The following is a 22489-nucleotide window of genomic DNA, read 5'->3' as shown; positions in this document are numbered from 1 at the left end:
AAACGATAAAAATATTGGAAAAATAAAATTGTGTATCAATGAAATCGCAAAAAATTCATGTTAATTACACGCTTCGAACGATTTAAACGGGGAAATATCCATTGAAGCAAAAGCTTGATTATCCGATCGATATTCGAATACGATTTTTCCATAATGCACAAATTGCGATGAAGATAAATCTTTTCCAGACGAGATATAAATAATTTTCTAAAATTATTTTTCATTCTTATGACGCGTATAAATTCACAATTTCAACGTGTTTTGTTACATTTATCAAAAAAAAAAAAAAAAAAGATCATAGAATAATACATTCTAGAATTACGCGAACAGATAAGAAAAGTGCATCGTTTCCGCATCTTCCGTCGTAATCGAGTTAACCGCCAAAAAAGAGTGATGAAGCGATCCCATATGACGCTAGTATTCTTAATTTAAACCGATAAATCGCTTATCGGTTTAAATTAAGAATATTAGCGTCACGGCACTCGAATAGACCGCGCGTAGAACAGCCGATTATATCTCTCCATTTTCTCCGTTAGGTGTGATGTACGGCACTTGACGCAGGGAAGTGCATAAAACCGGAAGCTATATCAGCGACCCTTCGGCCTCGATTCGACGAGTGGTTACAATCGTGTAAAGTGGGTTAGAATACGATAGTCCAGAGAGAGAGAGAGAGAGAGAGAGAGAGAGAGAGAGAGAGAGGAGGAGGAGTAATTCGTTCATTCAGCCCTCCGGACGAAAAACGTAGCATACAACATATCGAGAATCGACACGCGATTGTTTTTCCGGATAATATCATTTGAATGATATAAATCATGCCCTTATGTAACGCTGATTTACGCGTTAACAATTAATGTCCACTTCCGTATTGCTCGAGAATAATTTGGGATGAATAAACGAGATCTTTAACCACTTCGCCACATATTGCGGTATCGGTTTGGTTTTACCTTGAACACGTTACGTGTGACTGTGCGGATTTTGTATCAATTATATTCGAAAATCTCATTTTCTTTTCTTGACCGAAATTTAATAAAGAGACAAATACGTAAGCGTATTTTATATTTTTACAGTTACAAGAAAATTTACATAAAAATTTGTTTCTATTTTTTTTGGAAATTCAATTATTTATTAACTTAGCTTACGTTATACGGTAAGCTAATAATAATTAATATAATATGATTATTTAATGATACGTTCACAATTATCTGACGTTGAATAATTTTATATGTACATATAAAAAGTCAATCATTTTTTATTAACAATCGAATATTTTCTTAAATATAAAAAACCAATTGAAGGTTGTAATAAATTTTATAACATTGAAACATATTTGAAATTTATTTATGCTTAAAGGAATGCAATCAAGTTTTTTGAATAACCTAAATATCGACATAACTTTTAAAGGAAATTGCATATAAGCGCGCGAAAAGTTTCTCTATAAACGGACATCATTTATCAGACTGTGTCGGTAAGAAACATACCATAAAAGATACCTATGATGTAAGATTTATCGCTCTCACGACAATTGAAACAGGTTTTTACAAGAAGTACTCAAGTGTTATTTGATGTAATAACATTAAGTGTCATTTAATGTAACGACTTTTCGAGGACTACCAAATAAAACTTCATAATTAGAGTCAACCGACTATAATCAAGTCTTTTAGATCATTTCCTCCAACGAATCGCAAAGTACCTGCTACGCCAAGTTTTACTCATTTGCGAAATTCTCGACCAATAGAAATTAAATATGACTTTTAAGTTCAACAAGATTGGTTTAAAATGAGAATAGTTTTCTGAATTCGGTTTTTTTGATTCGACTCGATATTAAATTGTAAATTACAGACATAATTGGTATAAGCAAATTATCGAAAAATTATTATCAAAATAATCAAACTAATCACTTACTTTTTGCAATGTCTTCTGCAGTAGCTTGCTTCGTATCAACCAAAATCGTGATATTTTTGCTCTCGAAAAACGGCTTAACACGTTCACAATCAACGGACACGAACTCGGTATCATTTTTTGGATGTTCGGCAAAACGAGGCGATCGAGATGACACGAGATCGGTACAACCGCATAATAATATCACGATCGATACAGGTGCCAGAATCGCACGACGATACCTCTGAATTATTTTCATTTTGGCAAAATGGCCAAATCGGCGAGATGAATCGGTAAAGAAAAGCAAAAGCGAAAGAAAGAGAAACCGGAGCGGAAACTATGCGAAAAAGATTGGTGATAAGTTCCGTAAATCGTGCTGTGAAGCGTAAGAAGAACAGAGAAAAAGAGACGCAGCACGAGCAACGAGACGATTCAATTCCTCTTTCTCCTCCTTCGTTGTCGCGTATTCGGTACGATCGTTCGAAGAGTCATCAACCGCGGGACTAGACGCGGCTTCCTTCCCCTTTCCTCTTCGTTCTTCGAATCGGCCGCGCTGTCAAACGGCACAGCAACAACCACGGGTGTTACTGCAAGATCTCGAGAAGCGCGAGACGTGCATTTGGCGTGATCGCGATGGACGGACGGACGAGACGATGGCTATAGTAATCACGACATGCACTGTCGAGACCGCGCAACACCGTGTTATGACCCGCACACATGCACACGCGACCACTCCGGGTACACCACAATAATAAGCACACACATGCACGCACGTTTAACCGCACGCAAGCATGCATGCATGCACAACACGACACGCGTTCCACGAGTAGCTCGATGCGACTGAAGTGCCGAGAGCGGCACCGCGTATTCGACCGACTGACACTCTCCCACTACGCTCGTTCCGATTCGTCGCTACCCTATACCTTCTCCCACCTAACTTTCAAACCACTCCGAACTAGTTGCCTACCTAGTAGATATATACTTGCTTACTTACCTACCCAAATGATACTTTTGATGCTTTCCAAAGACGTTGCGTGTCGCCACCAGCTATTATCTTCTTTGGCGTTGATTCCATTATAATTTAAAATAAAATTATTAATATATAAAAATACACAACTGAATAAATTCACCATCATATATCAATGTATCGCGTTGTAATGTAAGAAATATATAATTTATTTATAATAATAAGTCAAAATATAGAAAAATACTTTTGAAATTACATATCAAAGTATAAAAAATAATGCATTCAATACATTAAATACGAGAAACGAAATATTTAGATAAAAGTAATTTGTGTTCTTGTTTGATTCACTTGCCACACATTCAATGCCTCGTATTCTTCAATACAATCGTTAATTTCATCAGGTTTAAATCCTTTATTAGTACATCGTTCTAATATATCTGATACTTTAACAGTTTTCTTATCACCCGCTAATTCTCTAATAAGATGAAAGATTCGATTTATTGGATTCTGTTGGACATTTGTTAGTAATCTTTCGGAATAATTGATAGAATGCTTAGACATCTCTATTAATCTATTCGCCTCGATGATATCCGCTTTTTCGACAATATCTGATAATCTTAAACGTGCCAATGCAGTCGACAAACGTAATAATGCTAGTAAATTACGCGCAGATGTAAAAGTTTTATCTTCACCATTGCGAGCTGCTCTTCTCATTTCTACATAAGACTCTGAAAATAATCATTGTATAAAAATATAATTATACATATAGAAAAAAATATTATATAGATATTATATAAAAAAAAATAAAATAAAATAAAATAAGAAAAAGTTAATGAAATTCTTACCAACTATGTAATCGGTCAACTCTTCTGGAATAACGGGCTGTTTTGTTTTACATAAAGTAATATATCTTCTCATTAAATTCATATCCAAAGCTTGCGATTGCATCGGTGGTTGTATACAATGTTGATGAACGTAAGTTATATGTTGAGCCATTCTGTAAAAATATATTAATAAAATTATTATAATTATAATTATGAGTAAAATTTCTATAAATACTAACTTTAAGTCATTATTACGATCTGCTCGATCCTGAATTAACCACAGTAAATCAAATCGTGATAATAAAGCAGCAGGTAACTGAATATTCTGTTCAATTGTTCTTTTAGGATTATATCTACCGTAAGCAGGATTTGCTGCGGCTAATATTGAAACTCTTGCATTCAAACGAGTTGTAATGCCTGCTTTGGCAATTGATATAGTTTGTTGTTCCATCACTTCGTGAATAGCAGTTCGATCAGCATCTGCCATTTTATCAAATTCATCTATACAACAAACGCCTTGATCGGATAATACTAAAGCTCCTCCTTCGAGCATCATTTGACCAGTTAAAGGATCTTTCATAACCGAAGCGGTTAAACCTACTCCGGAAGATCCTCTGCCTGTCGTATATTGAGAACGAGGTGCCAATCTTGTTATAAATGAAAGTAATTGAGATTTAGCAACTCCGGGATCACCCATTAAACAAATATTAATGTTACCTGCAAATAATAAATATAATAAATAATAAATAGTAAAAAAGAAAATATATAGATATAAATAATATTCATGAATGTATAAAACAAACCTCTAATTTTAATATCATCTTTGTGTTTATCTGTACCACCAACTAAGAGTAACAAGAGGGCTTTTTTAACATCTTCAAGTCCATAAATTTCTGGAGCGATAGAACGAGCTAATTTACCATAAAAATCATCCTCCATAAATAAAGATAATTCCTCATCTTTTAATATCGTGTCATTATCATCAGAGCTTTGCGAATTAATAAGACGAACGATTCTCTACAAAATATATAAATGATTATTTATATATTAAATATTAATAATGTATTACAAATTTATTAAAATGATCAATTTCATACATGTGCATCTAAATATGTTTCATTCAAAAGAGCTGCACCCACTCGAGCATTAAAACCAGATTTTATAATAGGTAAAAATATACCCGTAATAAGTACATGATCTCCAGGTAAACATTTTCTTGTTGTTTCACCTCTGCAGTATATTGTCAATGCTCTTGGAATATGACCTACAGGAACTTGATCACTCTTAAAATTATTAAAATAATGTTATTATAAATAAAAAAAATTATTATTAAGGATTAATATAAAAAACTTATATATGTATAAAACATACATGTTCTTGTATTTTTATTTCTTGAAATTTCACAAATTTTGATCCTCTTGTTTGCATATCTAATACACCACCAGATTTATTTATACGACAATCATCACTGGGACATTCTCGTAATGGCATATATTTAAGAGATTGAACCTAAAAATTTTAATTTAATTAGACTTTCAATCCATTGTGTATGAAAATATTCATTTCTTACTGGTTGGAATGTTTCAGCACCACATTGATCACATGTATATGTAGCAACAACAAGCAAAGGCATTACATCACTACTTCTTGTTACTATACCCCGCACCGTAATTAATTTTCCAATTTTATCAGCTTTTATATCTCTTACAGAATATGCTTTTGTTGTATCAAAATCTTTAAAATATACTTCACTGAAATATTCATAAAATTTATTTGTATTATATATATAAATTTATATTTGCATATGAAAACAAAAATTAAAATATTAAAATTATATACAAGCGTCTCATAAGTTCTGGAGCATATTTATTTCTTGGATCACGTTGTTCTCCAAGATGTCGATTACGACTCTCCATTAATAATCTATGTTCAATGTATACATCCAGAGCATCTTTTGGAGGTATATGTCTTTCTTTAAAATCAGGTAGCATTTCTTGAATAAGCTAAATAAAAGTAAATGTAAATATCAATCATTTCAATCAATATAATAAATAAAAATTTATTTTAACTATTATATATTAAAGAAATATATGTTAAATATAATATATGTTAAAAAAATAAATATAACTATATATATATATATATATATATATATATATAAAGATAAATATAAGATAAATTAACACATTCATAATCTACTGGAAAAAAAGAATTAAGAGAAAAAAATTAAAAGTTATTCAAATTTAAATTTCTGATTTAAAAACAAAATTTTATGTTTAAAATTTGTATATAGATAAATGAATTACAAGTATTATTTATATATAAGAAATGCAATTAAATAAAATAGTACAATTATCAAGCATTAATTTAATAAAATAAAATACAATAAGAAAAAATATAACGAAAGTAATACGTTACTAATATGAAGACATAATACCAGATTTTTTGATAAACCAGATATTGTTTAAAATAATACAATAGTTTTTATCTTAATTTTTTTGTCTTCATAGCTATAAATGTACAATTATGTTTGCTAAAATATAAATGAAATGATATCGTCATTTGGAATATATGAAAAAAAAATAAATTTAAACTATAAATATGTTAATATTTTTATATATTATATATAATATAAATATAACTTACCTCCAAAAGTAAATTAACATATCTTCTAGTATTATTTACAATACACATTGCTAATTCATCATCAAATTCATGTACATCATCTAATTCTATTGTTAAATCTACTTGTTCACGATGAGCAATATTAGTTAGTTGTTTTCTATATTTAAATACTTTTTCATCAGTTAGATCATCCATTGTTACAAATTCCGTCAAAAAAGTTTTTAATTTCTCTAATAAAATAAATAAAATTAAATAATTCATTATATTAAACACAATAAAATTACAATTTAAATCTTAGTGGTTATATAATGTCATTATGATTCAATAAAATATACTCACCCCTATCTTTTGTATAATCTCTTGATATTTTTGGTGGCATTTTTTCAAATTTATTTTCACAAATATTTTCAAACGTAAACTTTATACAGATTTATTTTCTCACATACAATATTAACCACATGTAATAATTCTTGAAGTAATCTTCCCGCCTAAATCGTGCCGGAAAGATTACAAGCTATAATATCGATAATTCGCTTTTTTATAATTCAAAAATATAGAACATTTTAATAAAAATATAATGTAAATAATACACAATTTATATTTCAATATGCAAATTATATTACATTTTTAAAATTTATAATTTATATTAAATAATAAATATAAACAATTGTAAATTATTTAGATAGTTCATATTACTGTTCAAAAATTTTTAATATTCCTTAATATACTAATTTTTAAATTTTATCTTTGTAATATATTTTTACATATTTACAATCGAAAATAATTTTATTTATTATAGTATTATTATATATAAAAATTTATTTTTATTTCAACATTGAATTTATAATATAAAATATATAACATAAAATTTATAATATAAAATATTTAAATTAAACGTATTGTATCATAATAGCATTTAATTATCTAATTAAAAAATATATTATCAAGTTTAACTAAATTTATACATTGATAGTTAAATATTTTACTTATAAATGAAGTAGATTGAATACAGTAGATTCACATCTTGATATATTTTATTAGAAATATTATCAATTTATTAGAAATTACTAGTTTCAGATTCGTGCCTTTTCTCACAATTTTATGAAACGTATTTAATAGGCACGTGTCATGGTAAATCACATAAATAAAGGCATGGTAATATTATAATTTATTTAGCATTTTATAATATCAATATTATAATTTATATAGCAAATATTTTTTACTAATTCTTTTTCGTTTATTACATCATAATTATTGTGAAACAATTAAAAAATTTTAAATAGATAGTTCATATTTTTTATTCCATATTTTGATATTACATGATAATTATTAACATTATTGTTTCTATTACTGCACGTATATACATATTCATTTTTCGTCAAGTAATTTTCCATAAATTAACTTAAATTTTTGATTTCAAAGGAAGCAAAAATTATACGATTTTAAATAAAACAATTATTTTATATTTCTTCAATTAATTTTTCGATTTTATTAAAGAAATGTATAAAAATTAGGGAAATAATATAGAAACAATAAAGAATTCAGATTAAAGATATGGCATTTCATTTTATTAAAACTTAATTAACTATTCGATTAAAAACGAGAAAAATGTAAATATATCTACTCGATAAATTAAATATAAAAATATATATTTAAGAATTTGGAAGGGAATGAAAATGATGAAATATCGGATGAATACGAAAAAACAAACAAAATAACAGATATCAACAAGTTTATTCTCAAAAATATTATCTTTTTATTAATACAGAAAATTTACAATAATTGCAGCCATTAGCAAATTTGTTTTACTTGCATACATTGTAATACAAATTTCCCAAGTCACACCACGAGGAGGTTGCTGCAAATGGTGACTCGCCCTATCTCCACGGGCCCATCCACCCTTCCTTCACAAATTTTAAACTGCGGTAGACATCATCGCAGTACATCAACCGTTTATTCCAATTGGAACAGACGGTATCCAAAAAAAAAATAGACCTACCCGAAAAAGAGGTAGACGTGCTAATCATCGCCTATCCTCTTTTGAAGCTAAACCCTTCACCAATCCCTAGCTAAACTTATAAACTAAGCTAAGCCCTAGCTAAATTAAATTTCTGATAGGCAGGATTTATAAACTGTGTAATCGTTTGATTTATATGTTATTCAATGGCATACTTCTTAATAAAAGAAGGGCCTGTGAATAGCGGAACGATATTAGTTAACTAAAAGAAAACAATATAACCCTATCATCCTAAGATATGCTCATTTGGTAACATTGCACGTCTCGTCCAATACGTCGTCACGTGGATAAATGGAATTCCTCTACTCCCGTCATCACGATCATAGAGGAAGGTGTAACGAAATAGAATATAAACATTGAAGTTACTATTCCATTTACGCATTGCGAATATTGAAAATGAAACAAAGCTTCGAAACTGCGTTTCTTTGCGATGCAGAGAAACTATGTTTGTTTTGCTTCCGTTTACATTTACAATCGCAAAAGAACCCTAATAGGTTACAAATTTTACACGTGTGATCTCCTTAAACCAGAAAAAAGGAAATGACAGAATCACCAAATCTATCAATCACCGTGTAAAATGGGTCTTGTAAGAGATGTGCACGTAACGGAAATCCTCTGATTCAAAAGAATCGGATTATTTCCAAACGCAGCACAAATTATATCTTCTTGATCGTAAAGCATTAGAAAAAGATACAAAAATCTTGTTCGATTTGACTATGTCAAAAGAACATGAAATTTATAACTATTTCCATTTGACTTTACTTTCATTAAGTATATAATTTTCATCTTACAGACGTTCAGACAGAAGGAAAGAAAAAAAGGGAAAGGGGACTTACGATTGTCCGAGATTACAAAGAAACCAAACTGCACCACGCGGAAGACGCGGAAGACCTGAAAAACACTAACATATGAAACGAAACGATTACACGAGAGTCCAGCTTGAACATGATATTACGAATTAAAATAAAATTTTGAGAAATGGAAAGAATGATGAAAACATGGATTACAAGATCGAAATTTAGAATAAAATTAAAAGTTATTAACAAGAATGAAACGACAAGAGAACTTCACTTCGCGAACGTTCAAGCTAAACTGAAATGACGCAGCCAAATAGTCTACTACGTACGTCGATTGTGCTGCCACCGGAAATCGTTTTTTCTACCGTTAACATAATTTGTATTTAATACTTATCCTAATAATTATTGAATTAAAATAAAATTATAAAAATAAAATATTAAGACGTTTTTATTTCATTCACAATATAAATGTGTTTATAATTTTATCAAGTTAAAAGAACAAAGGAATAATTTTACCGCCAAAGGAAATTATTCGTTTCATTTCTTGACAAAAGCGACATCTATAACTACTGCGTTGTTAAGTAAATATCGTTATCCCTACCACTTTCTTGGAAATTTCTTTCTAAATGTGCGTATATGTCCTATCGTAAAATTTCAAATACCATTTTCTATGTATTCAACATAAACAGACTAAATGTCCTGTTCAGGATATTTTATCTTTTCATTTCCTTTTATCTTTTTTTATTTATATTTAAGAAAGAATTCCGAATATGATGAACTTCTTATACTTATTTAAATACATGATTACAATATTAAAAATCATATTTGCAATTTATGTTTATTTTAAAATTATAATCAAATTAATTTTTTTTCCATGTATATTTTTAATTTTATTAATTTTATTTTTAATTTTATAATAAAATAAATTTTTTTAGAATTTCATTGATAATTTATTAAAATTTTTGAAAGATATTCGTAAATGCATTGATGAAAGTAATAGATCATATTATTTACATACGTATATAATGTAATGTAAATGTATCAGTATAATTGAAATATGATTCTAAATAAATTTATATATAAATTCGAATTTTAATATATTTTTTTTTTTTTTTTACAAAATTTTATTCTTTTATTTTAAATAGGAATAATAAAGGAACGATTAGATGAATAATATACATATATATTAACATCTCAAAATTTTCTAGATTCTTGTCTAATATGTCTAATAATAACTATATCGTTTTAATTTATAAAAATTTCCAATATAATTTTGAAATATTGATAATATATAAATTATAATAATAAAATCCTAACATTCTTTTAATAATAACAAAAAAAAGATTGAAAAACTGAAAAAAATTTAACGATCAATACTTCTAAAAATAATAATATCAATTGTTTATATTTTTCATTTTTTTTTGTAAAATAGCAATAACAAACCAACAAGCAGTTTCTATATAGAATTTTGTTAGCATAAAATAGAAAGAAAAACAATGAAAAAATATCCTGAACAGGACATTTAGTCTGTTTATGTTGAATACATAGAAAATGGTATTTGAAATTTTACGATAGGACATATACGCACATTTAGAAAGAAATTTCCAAGAAAGTGGTAGGGATAACGATATTTACTTAACAACGCAGTAGTTATAGATGTCGCTTTTGTCAAGAAATGAAACGAATAATTTCCTTTGGCGGTAAAATTATTCCTTTGTTCTTTTAACTTGATAAAATTATAAACACATTTATATTGTGAATGAAATAAAAACGTCTTAATATTTTATTTTTATAATTTTATTTTAATTCAATAATTATTAGGATAAGTATTAAATACAAATTATGTTAACGGTAGAAAAAACGATTTCCGGTGGCAGCACAATCGACGTACGTAGTAGACTATTTGGCTGCGTCATTTCAGTTTAGCTTGAACGTTCGCGAAGTGAAGTTCTCTTGTCGTTTCATTCTTGTTAATAACTTTTAATTTTATTCTAAATTTCGATCTTGTAATCCATGTTTTCATCATTCTTTCCATTTCTCAAAATTTTATTTTAATTCGTAATATCATGTTCAAGCTGGACTCTCGTGTAATCGTTTCGTTTCATATGTTAGTGTTTTTCAGGTCTTCCGCGTCTTCCGCGTGGTGCAGTTTGGTTTCTTTGTAATCTCGGACAATCGTAAGTCCCCTTTCCCTTTTTTTCTTTCCTTCTGTCTGAACGTCTGTAAGATGAAAATTATATACTTAATGATAGTAAAGTCAAATGGAAATAGTTATAAATTTCATGTTCTTTTGACATAGTCAAATCGAACAAGATTTTTGTATCTTTTTCTAATGCTTTACGATCAAGAAGATATAATTTGTGCTGCGTTTGGAAATAATCCGATTCTTTTGAATCAGAGGATTTCCGTTACGTGCACATCTCTTACAAGATCCATTTTACACGGTGATTTGATAGATTCGGTGATTCTGTCATTTCCTTTAAGTACCTTTTTTATGGTTTAAGGAGATCACACGTGTAAAATTTGTAACCTATTAGGGTTCTTTTGCGACTGTAGATGTGAACGGAAGCAAAACAAACATAGTTTCTCTGCATCGCAAAGAAACGTAGTTTCGAAGCTTTGTTTCGTCTGCTATTTTCGCAATACATAAATGGAATAGTAACTTCAATGTTTATATTCTATTTCATTAATACCTTCCTCTATGATCGTGATGACGGGAGTAGAGGAATTCCATTTATCCTCGTGACGACGTATTGGACGAGACGTGCAATGTTACCAAATGAGCATATCTTAGGATGATAGGGTTATATTGTTTTCTTTTAGTTAACTAATATCGTTCCGCTATTCACAGGCCCTTCTTTTATTAAGAAGTATGCCATTGAATAACATATAAATCAAACGATTACACAGTTTATAAATCCTGCCTATCAGAAATTTAATTTAGCTAGGGCTTAGCTTAGTTTATAAGTTTAGCTAGGGATTGGTGAAGGGATTGGATTTGTTTAGCTTCAAAAGAGGATAGGCGATGATTAGCACGTCTACCTCTTTTTCGGGTAGGTCTATTTTTTTTTTGGATACCGTCTGTTCCAATTGGAATAAACGGTTGATGTACTGCGATGATGTCTACCGCAGTTTAAAATTTGTGAAGGAAGGGTGGATGGGCCCGTGGAGATAGGGCGAGTCACCATTTGCAGCAACCTCCTCGTGGTGTGACTTGGGAAATTTGTATTACAATGTATGCAAGTAAAACAAATTTGCTAATGGCTGCAACTATTGTAAATTTTCTGTATGAATAAGAAGATAATATTTTTGAAAATAAACTTGTTGATATCTGTTATTTTGTTTGTTTCATTTTCATATTTATCATTCCTTTTCAAATTCCTAAATATATTTTTATATTTAATTTATCGAAAAATAAATATATTTGCATTTTTCTCGTTTTTGATCGAATAATTAAATGAATTTTAGTAAAATGAAATGCGATATCTTCAATTTGAATTCTTTATGGTTTCTAAATTATTTTCTCAATTTTTATAAATTTCTTTAATAAAATATTTGATCGAAAGAATATAATTCTTTTATTTAAAATAATGGTATAATTTTAGCTTTCTTTGAAATCGAAAATTTGTTATATTTGATTTGTAGAAAATTACTTGATAAAAAATGGAAATATAAATGTGAATATAAATATAAATAATAGAAGCAATAATTATGTTGTTGATTGTCATATAATGTCAAAATATTCAATAAAAATACTAAGTATGAATTTAAAATCTTATAATTATGTTTAATCATATAATAAAAAAATGCAGAAAAATTGTGATAAAAATGTAGAAAATGGTTGTGCTATTTTTCCGTATATAATATCATGAATCAATGTGACCTTTATTTATTTATAATAATTATAATATTTATGATATTCTAATATAAAATTCTATATTATAATATTCTTATAATAATTTATTATAAGAATTGCCAAATTATATTGTCAAAAATATTTCATAAAATTGCGAGAAAAGATAGAATTTGAAACTAATAATTTTTAATAATTTGATTATGTATCAATGTATCAAAATGTAAATTCAGAATTATTGTTGAATTTACCATTAATCTTGTGGAAAAAAATTGAAAAAAAAATAATGTTGCAAAGTGGATTTACCAAAAAAAAAAAGTTAGGTTAAGTTAGATATGTACTGCAATGTGATATAAGCACATGTCTCTACTTCATATTTTCTTTAAGTTGTATAAGATATCATAATATTTTAAAATGGGTAAAGCAAAAAAGATAAAAGTATCAAAAAGTGAAATTAAGCAACCAAAAGTAGCTTTAGGTGATCAAATAGAAGAAGAAAAAAGTGTAAAATCGAAAAAGAGACAGAAAATTAGAATTCGTAATGAAGATGACGATAAGGTTAAATTCATTGTATTTTAATTTAACGAAATATTTAAAAATTTTAGTTAATGTTTGTTTTATATATATTATTGTTAATGTTATTACTTATATTATTCTTAAAATAAAATTTTATATTTACTTTATAATTTGTTATAATTTATGGAATTTAATATTTTTAAAATCAATTAAATTTATATATTGAAGTATAATAATATTTTATGTAATTATAAATATAAATATAAATATTAATTTAAGCATTAACTTTTAATGAATTATTTTATTTTCAAACCATAGTTTGTGGATCCTGTTCTTACGAAACGAATTTTATCTCAAGCCAGACAACAACAAATGGAAATTGAAGAAGAAAATGGAATTGGACAAACATCAAAATCTATAAAAAAACCAATTATAAAACTTAATAATAGTACTGAATTTAGTGATATAGAAGAACAATCAAGTGAAGATGAACAAGATATTGTACAATATTATGAAAATATTGAAATAAATGAAGAAGATGAGCGAGCTATCCAAATGTTCATGTCTAAGGATCCTACACCTATGAAAACATTAGCTGATATAATATTAGAAAAATTAACAGAAAAGAAAACGGAAATTGAAACTCAATTTTCAGATGCTGGCTCTCTTCAAATGCAAGATTTAGATCCAAGAGTTAAAGCAATGTATGAAGGTGTTAGAGATGTATTATCAAAATATCGTAGTGGAAAATTACCTAAAGCATTCAAAATTGTTCCTAGTTTAAGAAATTGGGAACAAATATTATATATTACAGACCCACCAAAATGGTCAGCTGCAGCAATGTATCAGGCTACTCGAATATTTGCCTCCAATCTTAAAGAAAAAATGGCCCAAAGATTTTATAATTTAATACTATTACCACGAATTAGAGATGATTTAGCAGAATATAAAAGATTAAATTTTCACTTATATCAAGCTTTACGAAAAGCGTTATTTAAACCTGCTGGCTTTATGAAAGGAATTTTACTTCCACTTTTAGAATCTGGAACTTGTACATTAAGAGAAGCTGTTATTATAGGATCTGTAATTGCTAAAAATTCAATACCAATTTTGCATTCTTCAGCAGCAATATTAAAAATTGCAGAAATGGACTATACTGGAGCTAATAGTATCTTTCTCAGAATATTTTTAGATAAAAAGTATGCTCTTCCATATAGAGTTATTGATGCAGTGGTATTTCATTTTCTTAGGTAAAAATTAAATTTTAATCATATAATTTTAATGATCATATTTAATTCAATAACATTCATTTTTAGATTTGAAAGAGATCCTAGAGAATTGCCAGTTTTATGGCATCAAGCATTATTAACTTTTGTACAACGTTATAAGTGTGATATTAGTTCAGAGCAAAAAGAGGCTTTGTTAAGATTATTAAAAAAACAATTTCATCATACAATCACATCTGAAGTGAGAAGAGAATTACAGCATGCTAAATGCAGAGATTTAGAAATGACAGAACCTAAGCTAGAACCTATGATTCATTAGATATTGATTAAATTTTTTATCTAAAATTTTTCATAAAATATATCTTTTTTATTATACATATTTTAATTTTTTTTTTTATATAACAAAGTTGATTATCAATATATTATCATAGAATTGAATTACATGTCTAAATTATCAGAAATAACTTGTAATTTATTAATTATTCAATTATTTTGAATTAATATATAATAAACTATAAATAAAAAATAATATATATCGAAATAATTCAATTTAAAAATTATATTATAATTTTATGATTTAAGATCCTTAAATTGCAAATTTAACAATATCTAGTTGATGATTGTAATTATATATTAATATAATTGAACATAATAATAATATAAAAATAGTATTGAAATTTTAATACATGATTATAATTAACTTCAGTAATATAAATACTTAATATTGAATGAATATAAATTATAATAACAAAAGAATTAAACAATATATTTTTATATATATGATGAATATTTAATTTTTACTTATTTGTAAATAATTTTCAAATCTATATATATATATTTATATATAATGTAAAATTTGAAAATATAAAAATTAAGAAATTAATAAATTAAATTATCATTTGATATTAATATAAAATTTCTAATTTATATTGAAAAGGCTGAATTATTAAATGAAATTTACTTTTAAAATTTATTAATATTTTTCTTTTTTTAAAATGTTTATGTCTATTCTTAATAGTTACGAAATATACATATATAAACATAAAATCATTTTTAATACGATAGAATTTCAAATGTTTGCATTAATTTTAAACTTTGAAAACAAAAATTTGTTACTATATTATATTATTTTAAATACATATACAATAAATTTTTTAATATCTTATTTTTTTTTTTTATTAAAAATTATTGATTGATTACATTTATTTTGAGCAGTAAAAATATATCAAATAAATACAAACGCTTTAAGTGTTGACATATTTAACTATATATGAAGATATACAAAATATATACAAAAATATTGAACTTTGAGATGCTAAAGTCAGATATTTTTATGCTTGTACTATTAGATTAGTTTTGTGAATCATGATGTAGAAATATTTAATAATACAAATTGATGGATATTGAACAAGATTATACAATTAGATTTTTTAATTATACACAATTTTACATATCAATTTAAAAATTTAAATAAAAATCCCGACATTTTTTATCAATAATAATTAATAGATTTAATAGATTTTCATTATTTTAAGATTTTTGTGTCTTTAAATAATTGTGATTCTTATAAGCTGTTTAAAATATTTTATAATGAATTTTTTTCTAATTCTTTAAATTTTATACTGCATTGTTGTTTAAAATTAACAATTCATAAACAAAATTGACATTTTTTTCTGATTTGATTATTACATATTTTTTCAAAATTTGAATCTTTTATAATATATTTTACATATATCTAAAATTATATGTGATAAGTACTTAAATATTTTATTTTTAAATGTAGGAAAATTGCAACATATGTATTAAAAAAATTTAAGGAATTGCTTATTGATTAGAATTATCTATTGATTAAACAATCATTTAAAATATTTTTCAATGTAATTTAACTATTTTACAAAGTTTTGAATCTACTTTTATAAAACAACAGTGCTAAAAATCACATGTATGTGTGTGTGTGTATAAATATATATATATATACATATACATACATACATATATATATAATATTTAAAATTTCAAAACTTTATGTGTATTTTAGATTTTTTAAATTTCATAAATTTTATTTTTTCTTAAAGAAGCTAGTAATGCTTTTGGATCCAGATGCAGCCTTTTGTCTGGCTAATTCCTTTTTACCAATTGTTTTTTGAGGCTATATAAAAAAGTATATATTATAATCAATATAATACAAATATATTGATATATATAAAAAAATTTATTACCTTTTCTAATTTGGTTGATTCAGGTGTTTTTGGTTTTAATACTGATTCATTTTCACTTGTATCTTTCTTAGATCTTTTTTCATCATTATTATCTTTAGGACTATTTAATTTTCGTTTTTTATTTTCTGTTTCATCTGATATATTTAAATATTGTGCTAATTTTTTTGATAAATCTTCTGCAAGATACTCTGATACAATACCATGAGCATATTTTAAATATTCTAAATAAAAAATAAATATGATAAATATTTTTTAAATAAATATTTTTTAATATAAATATATATTATTTTATACTTAAATATTTATTTAAAAAATAATTGAAGTTATTAAAATTTGTAATAAATTTATTTTGTTTTACCCATTTCTGAAACAGTTTCATGCTTAGCACTTTTAATGTAAGTAGCACTAATAGCACCCTGTGATACATGAATACCCTTCTGTTTTAATACTTCAACTACTCTTTCCACTTTCTTACGCAACCAAATCAATGTCTTTTCTTCATTAAATTTATAAGCTTGTAATGATTCATCTCCTTTACGATCAGCAATTAATATCAATTTTAAATTTTGACATTGAGTGAGACGAGTCATTTCTGGAAAATCTTCATCCCAGAGACATTGTTCTAATGGTTGTGCTTGTTGTGACTACAAGTATGATTTTGCAATTTATATATTTAAAGATATTAAATTATATATTTATATAAAGATTTATATAAAGAAATCATTAAAAAGTAATAATTCAAAAATACCTTTCTCAAATAAGGTAATATTAAAAATATTGGATCAATAGGAGTAGATAAATGTAATTTTCCATCAGATTTTACATTATCATCTATAAACCATGATCTTTTATTTTCATCAAATGTTAAAACTTCTTGTACTGTTACATTGCCTGGACTAAATACAAACATTGCAGGCTGATTTGTAGCTGGATGCCTTAATTTAATAACATCAGGTACACCACCATCTGTATTATTTAAACTATCACCTACATATAAAATATATAAAGATAATATAATTTTATGAATATACTTAAAAAAAATATAATATGATTCAGAAAATAATACATATAAAATAGAAAAATATAAACAATTTTAAATAATAGAATTAAATTTTATATATAATATAAATAATATTAAAAAACACCGATATTTATATCATAATATTACAATAAATATATAATAGGGGGATTTTAAATACAAAATAATTTTTATTCACCTTTCATTAAAAAAACCCATGTATTTGTACCTGGATGTGAATTAGTTGTTTTAATACATTTTTTTGGTGATGCTTTGGTACGCGGCATGTTTACGCGCGTATATAAATCGATATTATATTAATTATTTATTTTTTTCACACAATTTTTTTCTTGAATTAATACACATACATATATCAAATCTAGCGATCAACCATTTTTCATAGAACCACCAAATTGTAATGTCTTATTATTTAATAGTTGAAATATATTGTATTGCGTATCTCTTTTAATAAATAAACACGTTAATTGCCACATGTCGCCAATGTTGTAAGAAATGACATTTGAAATCTCGATGTGTAGTCGAACATCAATGAGTAGTCGATGATCGGAAAATTAACAAAGAGGCGTTACCGCGCTAACAAGCCATCTTTTAAAAAAGGAAGACATATGAAAATAATACTCTCTCTCTCTCTCTCTTTCAAGTATGAAAAATTTAAACTACATATATGTATGTGTTTTTACGTTATACTTATATTTTTAATTTTATATTACTTTTCGAATATATTAATATTAATAAAGAGAAAGTCCAATAATTTTAAGATAACAAAATAATATTAAATAAAAAATTTATATTTTAATATTTCCTATATTATGCTGTTTATATTTCATTTATAATAATTATATGCATTAAATTTACATTGAATTAATTTTTTAATACTGAATACTTGATTATTAATACCAAACATTATATAAAAATTAAATATTTTTCTAAATTCATCTGATTAGATTTCCATAATTTTATATAATATATAGATATTATATAACAATACTGATAAATTAAATAATTTAACAATTTGAATATTTTAATTTTTGATTAATAAATAAATTATAAAAAATATATATTTGATTAAATTTATAATATGGTATATGAAATACATTTTTGTGGCTTTTATTTATGCAAAATATAAAAATATAATTATGAATAATAAAAGAAAGTATAGAAATAATTTTAATTATATTTTTTCTTCATTAAAAATTTTATAAAATTTTTTAATAAAATATATCACATATATATGGAAGATGAATAACCTTTTTAAAAATAGAAAGGATTTGTTGCATTAATTTTCGTAGGTGTAAATATGTATTAAAGTTTTGTCATTGGAAGCATTGTGACTTTTTTTCCTCTTACTTATTACTCACTCTTTACTTAGTAAACCTTCAAAGAAATACAGAATACGAATGACGTGATATACGAAAGTGGGTGTGCCTGTCATTGGCTAGCCGGCTATTAGACGTGAAGGTTTTCTTTGCTGTTATTCGATATTATTCCAATTTCATTTTTCAAAAACAGTGTTATTTGTACATATTTTTAAATATAGTTATTGTAAGTTACATTTAATTACATTTTTATTTATATGGATACTTATACTTATAAAAGAACAAAAAATTATGATTGTGACTACATAGCGATAATAATGCATTTGTGTAATTCTTTTTTGAATTGATTAATAATTATTTTCATTTATTTTAGGCAGTTTGTTATACGGATAAAAATGTCACAACAACAATACTATCCGTTTAAAGTAAGTACATTTTTTTAAATTTAATTACAACTTTCTTTATACGATTACTAATCAAGTTGATCTATTTCTGGTATGAGAATTGATCAGCTATATTTTTATCGCATTCATTTGAACAATCAATTAATGTTCAATTTATTTGCATATTATGATTATGAAATAAATCTTTTACTATATAAAATATTTATTTAATATAAAAATTCTGTTAAAATCATAGAAACTTTAATGAACCAAGAGTTAATTATTTAATATTTATTCTCTATATTTAATATGTATTCTTTCTGTTAAATTTCATTATAGAAAAATTTGATGCAAATATGCAAATATTTTTATTTGTCACTATATGCATAATTGCATAATCAATAGATTTTTAAACTTAAAATTGATATTTTTGAATTTTTTTTGTGAAATATTCTCAGAAAACTTAAAAAAACTTAAAAAAAAAGTAAAAAATAAAAAATTAACTTTAGAAAAATAAAAAATTATTGATATGCCAACAGATTTTACTAAATTAATTATAATTTGTTAATATATATAATATATTTTATTTTATATCAGAATGTTAAATAAAAACTAAACAAAACAAGATATAAAAATAAACTAAACAATAAACAAATATATTAATTTGAAATAATATAAAAAATATATATTATCTATTTTAGTGTACTCCTACAGTATATCCTGCAGAACCATTTGATGCAAATGCAGATGCTGCATTGTTACGTAAAGCAATGAAAGGTTTTGGTACTGATGAGAAAACAATTATTGATGTACTTACAAGAAGAGGAATTGTTCAGAGATTAGAAATTGCTGAAGCATATAAAACTTTGTATGGAAAAGATTTGGTTAGTGATTTAAAAAGTGAATTAACAGGGAAATTAGAAGATGTTATAATTGCTCTTATGACACCATTACCTCATTATTATGCTAAAGAATTACATGATGCTGTTAGTGGATTAGGAACTGATGAAGAAGCAATTGTAGAAATTTTATGTACTTTGAGTAATTATGGTATACGTACTATTGCAGCATTTTATGAAAATTGTAAGTTTAGAAATTAATATTTTTATTTAAATTATGATACTATTTTATTAAATAGATTATATTTTTGTATATTTTAATTAATAGATTATATACTTTATATAAATTTTAATTACTTTGTTAAAATTTTAACATATTTTGTTTTTAATAGTATATGGAAAATCTCTTGAAAGTGATTTGAAAGGAGATACTTCAGGTCATTTTAAAAGATTATTAGTGTCTCTTGTGCAAGCAAATAGAGATGAAAATCAAGGAATAGATCAAACTCAGGCTATAGCAGATGCACAAGTATTATATGAAGCTGGTATGTATAACAATACAAATATATTTTTAATATTAAGAAGTATATAAAGATAAAAAATCTTTTTTAGATTAATAAAATGTAGATGGTAAATAAAGTCGTAAAAAATTCTGTCTTCTTATAAGTCGCGAAAAAAATTTCCCAATGTATTTCGAGATAATTGCAGAAATTCACTTAATTTATTTGAAAAATAATTATTATTTTATTATATATAGGTGAAAAACAATGGGGTACAGATGAATCGCAGTTTAATGCTATTTTAGTAACTCGTAGTTATCAACAATTAAGACAGACTTTTATTGAATATGAAAAAATATCTGGGCATGATATTGAAGTTGCTATTAAAAAGGAATTTTCTGGAAATCTCGAAAAAGGTCTACTTGGAATAGGTTAATATTTTTTTTTAAATTTATTCAATAGAATGAAATTATAATAATAAAATTTTCGTATTTTAAAAATTTCATTTCATATAAATTAAATATAAATACTTTGATAATTTGTTGTGTAATAGTGAAATGTGTAAAATCAAAAGTTGGTTTTTTTGCGGAACGATTGTATGCCAGTATGCATGGTATTGGAACAAAAGATCGAACATTAATTCGCATTATCGTTTCTCGAAGTGAAATTGATTTGGGTGATATTAAAAAAGCTTTTGAAGAACGTTATGGAAAATCATTGGAAAGCTGGATTGCGGTATGTATTTATTTTTTATTACTTTTTTATGTTTTATGGAATTTAAATATTTAATATATTTTTTAATATATCTAAAAATAAAAATCAAATAATAAGTTTCAAAAGAGTTTGAATTTTTCATAAATTGATAATTATTAATATTTTAGGGTGACACATCTGGTGATTACAAAAAAGCTTTACTCTCGCTTGTTTCTACTTAATAAAAATAAATTTGATAATGAATTCTTAAACTTAAATAATATTTATAGCACAAATATATGATGAATGTGTTTTCAATAATCTAAAATAACATATTTGTTTAAAATATATACATCAATTTATTAATTAAAGATATGAATATAAAGAAATATTTTATTATATATTTTATACAATTAAAGAATCTCAAAGAATCTCAAAAGAATTAATATGATACTTATTTTATTATAATATATAATAAAATAACATTTATTTTTGATGATGTATATTTTATTAAATCATATAATTATATACTATATTTTTATTATAAATAATTATATATTTTATAATGAAAATCTAATATTTACATCAATTGTTGTAAAATCTTTATAAAAATAAATGTATTGAAATATTCTCATAGTGTACTTTATATTTAATTTAATATCAACAAATATTGAATACTTGAAAATACTTTTTGTATTTATTAAAGAAACATATATAATTATATTATTAATAAATTATTTAATAATTGTAATTTAATATTTATAAAAAATTATATTTAAATATAAATAAAACATATT

At 25.1% G+C, this 22489-nt stretch overlaps 5 protein-coding genes and 2 long non-coding RNA genes across 9 annotated transcripts in view; 3 read left to right on the top strand and 4 right to left on the bottom strand.

Moving 5' to 3' along the window:
- Positions 1 to 2759, bottom strand: part of dally (division abnormally delayed protein) — a 90400-nt gene extending 87641 nt beyond the window's left edge. The window contains exon 1 of one of the 2 annotated variants that reach the window (XM_003696322.4): positions 1903 to 2759. In XM_003696322.4, coding sequence (XP_003696370.1) covers positions 1903 to 2137 — 235 coding nt within the window. In that variant the 5' untranslated portion in view covers positions 2138 to 2759. The remainder of the gene's footprint in view (positions 1 to 1902) is intronic. The other variant, XM_086904285.1, reaches the window with a different exon arrangement.
- A 274-nt stretch (positions 2760 to 3033) lies between these two features.
- On the bottom strand, positions 3034 to 6826 carry Mcm7 (minichromosome maintenance 7). The gene is made up of 10 exons (XM_086904284.1): positions 6634 to 6826; positions 6316 to 6524; positions 5509 to 5672; positions 5240 to 5420; positions 5041 to 5178; positions 4767 to 4952; positions 4473 to 4686; positions 3909 to 4386; positions 3691 to 3842; positions 3034 to 3573 (listed from the first exon to the last, which is right to left on the bottom strand). The coding sequence occupies exons 1-10, from the start codon at positions 6671 to 6673 to the stop codon at positions 3158 to 3160; spliced, it is 2178 nt and encodes a 725-aa protein (XP_086760410.1). The 5' UTR covers positions 6674 to 6826; the 3' UTR covers positions 3034 to 3157.
- A 1493-nt stretch (positions 6827 to 8319) lies between these two features.
- LOC147658080 (uncharacterized) lies at positions 8320 to 9543 on the top strand. Its single transcript, XR_015290992.1, has 2 exons — positions 8320 to 8643; positions 9105 to 9543. It is a non-coding gene; the product is annotated as an uncharacterized LOC147658080 (long non-coding RNA).
- A 1484-nt stretch (positions 9544 to 11027) lies between these two features.
- Positions 11028 to 11858, bottom strand: LOC147658079 (uncharacterized). The gene is made up of 2 exons (XR_015290991.1): positions 11596 to 11858; positions 11028 to 11328 (listed from the first exon to the last, which is right to left on the bottom strand). It is a non-coding gene; the product is annotated as an uncharacterized LOC147658079 (long non-coding RNA).
- A 1060-nt stretch (positions 11859 to 12918) lies between these two features.
- bys (Bystin) lies at positions 12919 to 15590 on the top strand. Its single transcript, XM_003696460.3, has 3 exons — positions 12919 to 13519; positions 13796 to 14727; positions 14794 to 15590. The coding sequence occupies exons 1-3, from the start codon at positions 13376 to 13378 to the stop codon at positions 15020 to 15022; spliced, it is 1305 nt and encodes a 434-aa protein (XP_003696508.1). The 5' UTR covers positions 12919 to 13375; the 3' UTR covers positions 15023 to 15590.
- A 263-nt stretch (positions 15591 to 15853) lies between these two features.
- On the bottom strand, positions 15854 to 19419 carry LOC100872141 (ribonuclease H2 subunit B). 2 transcript variants are annotated; one of them, XM_086904283.1, is made up of 6 exons: positions 19209 to 19419; positions 18140 to 18546; positions 17671 to 17909; positions 17281 to 17566; positions 16923 to 17143; positions 15854 to 16852 (listed from the first exon to the last, which is right to left on the bottom strand). In XM_086904283.1, the coding sequence occupies exons 2-6, from the start codon at positions 18225 to 18227 to the stop codon at positions 16763 to 16765; spliced, it is 924 nt and encodes a 307-aa protein (XP_086760409.1). In that variant the 5' UTR covers positions 18228 to 18546; positions 19209 to 19419; the 3' UTR covers positions 15854 to 16762. The 2 variants fall into 2 exon arrangements, with proteins under 2 accessions (XP_086760409.1, XP_003696507.1); XM_003696459.4 differs by lacking the exon at positions 19209 to 19419 and having other exon boundaries at positions 18140 to 18619.
- Positions 19332 to 22322, top strand: LOC100871311 (annexin B9). The gene is made up of 7 exons (XM_003696453.3): positions 19332 to 19503; positions 19651 to 19702; positions 20362 to 20743; positions 20892 to 21044; positions 21257 to 21430; positions 21553 to 21734; positions 21881 to 22322. The coding sequence occupies exons 2-7, from the start codon at positions 19673 to 19675 to the stop codon at positions 21932 to 21934; spliced, it is 975 nt and encodes a 324-aa protein (XP_003696501.1). The 5' UTR covers positions 19332 to 19503; positions 19651 to 19672; the 3' UTR covers positions 21935 to 22322.
- Positions 22323 to 22489: the final 167 nt, after the last annotated feature.

The sequence above is a fragment of the Apis florea genome, unplaced genomic scaffold (assembly GCF_048593485.1).
Source record: "Apis florea isolate Af1SG1 unplaced genomic scaffold, ASM4859348v1 contig_2350_pilon, whole genome shotgun sequence".
Taxonomy (NCBI): Eukaryota; Metazoa; Arthropoda; class Insecta; order Hymenoptera; family Apidae; genus Apis; species Apis florea.
Note: the sequence above shows the minus strand (reverse complement) of the source record. Positions and strands in the feature narration are given on the sequence as shown.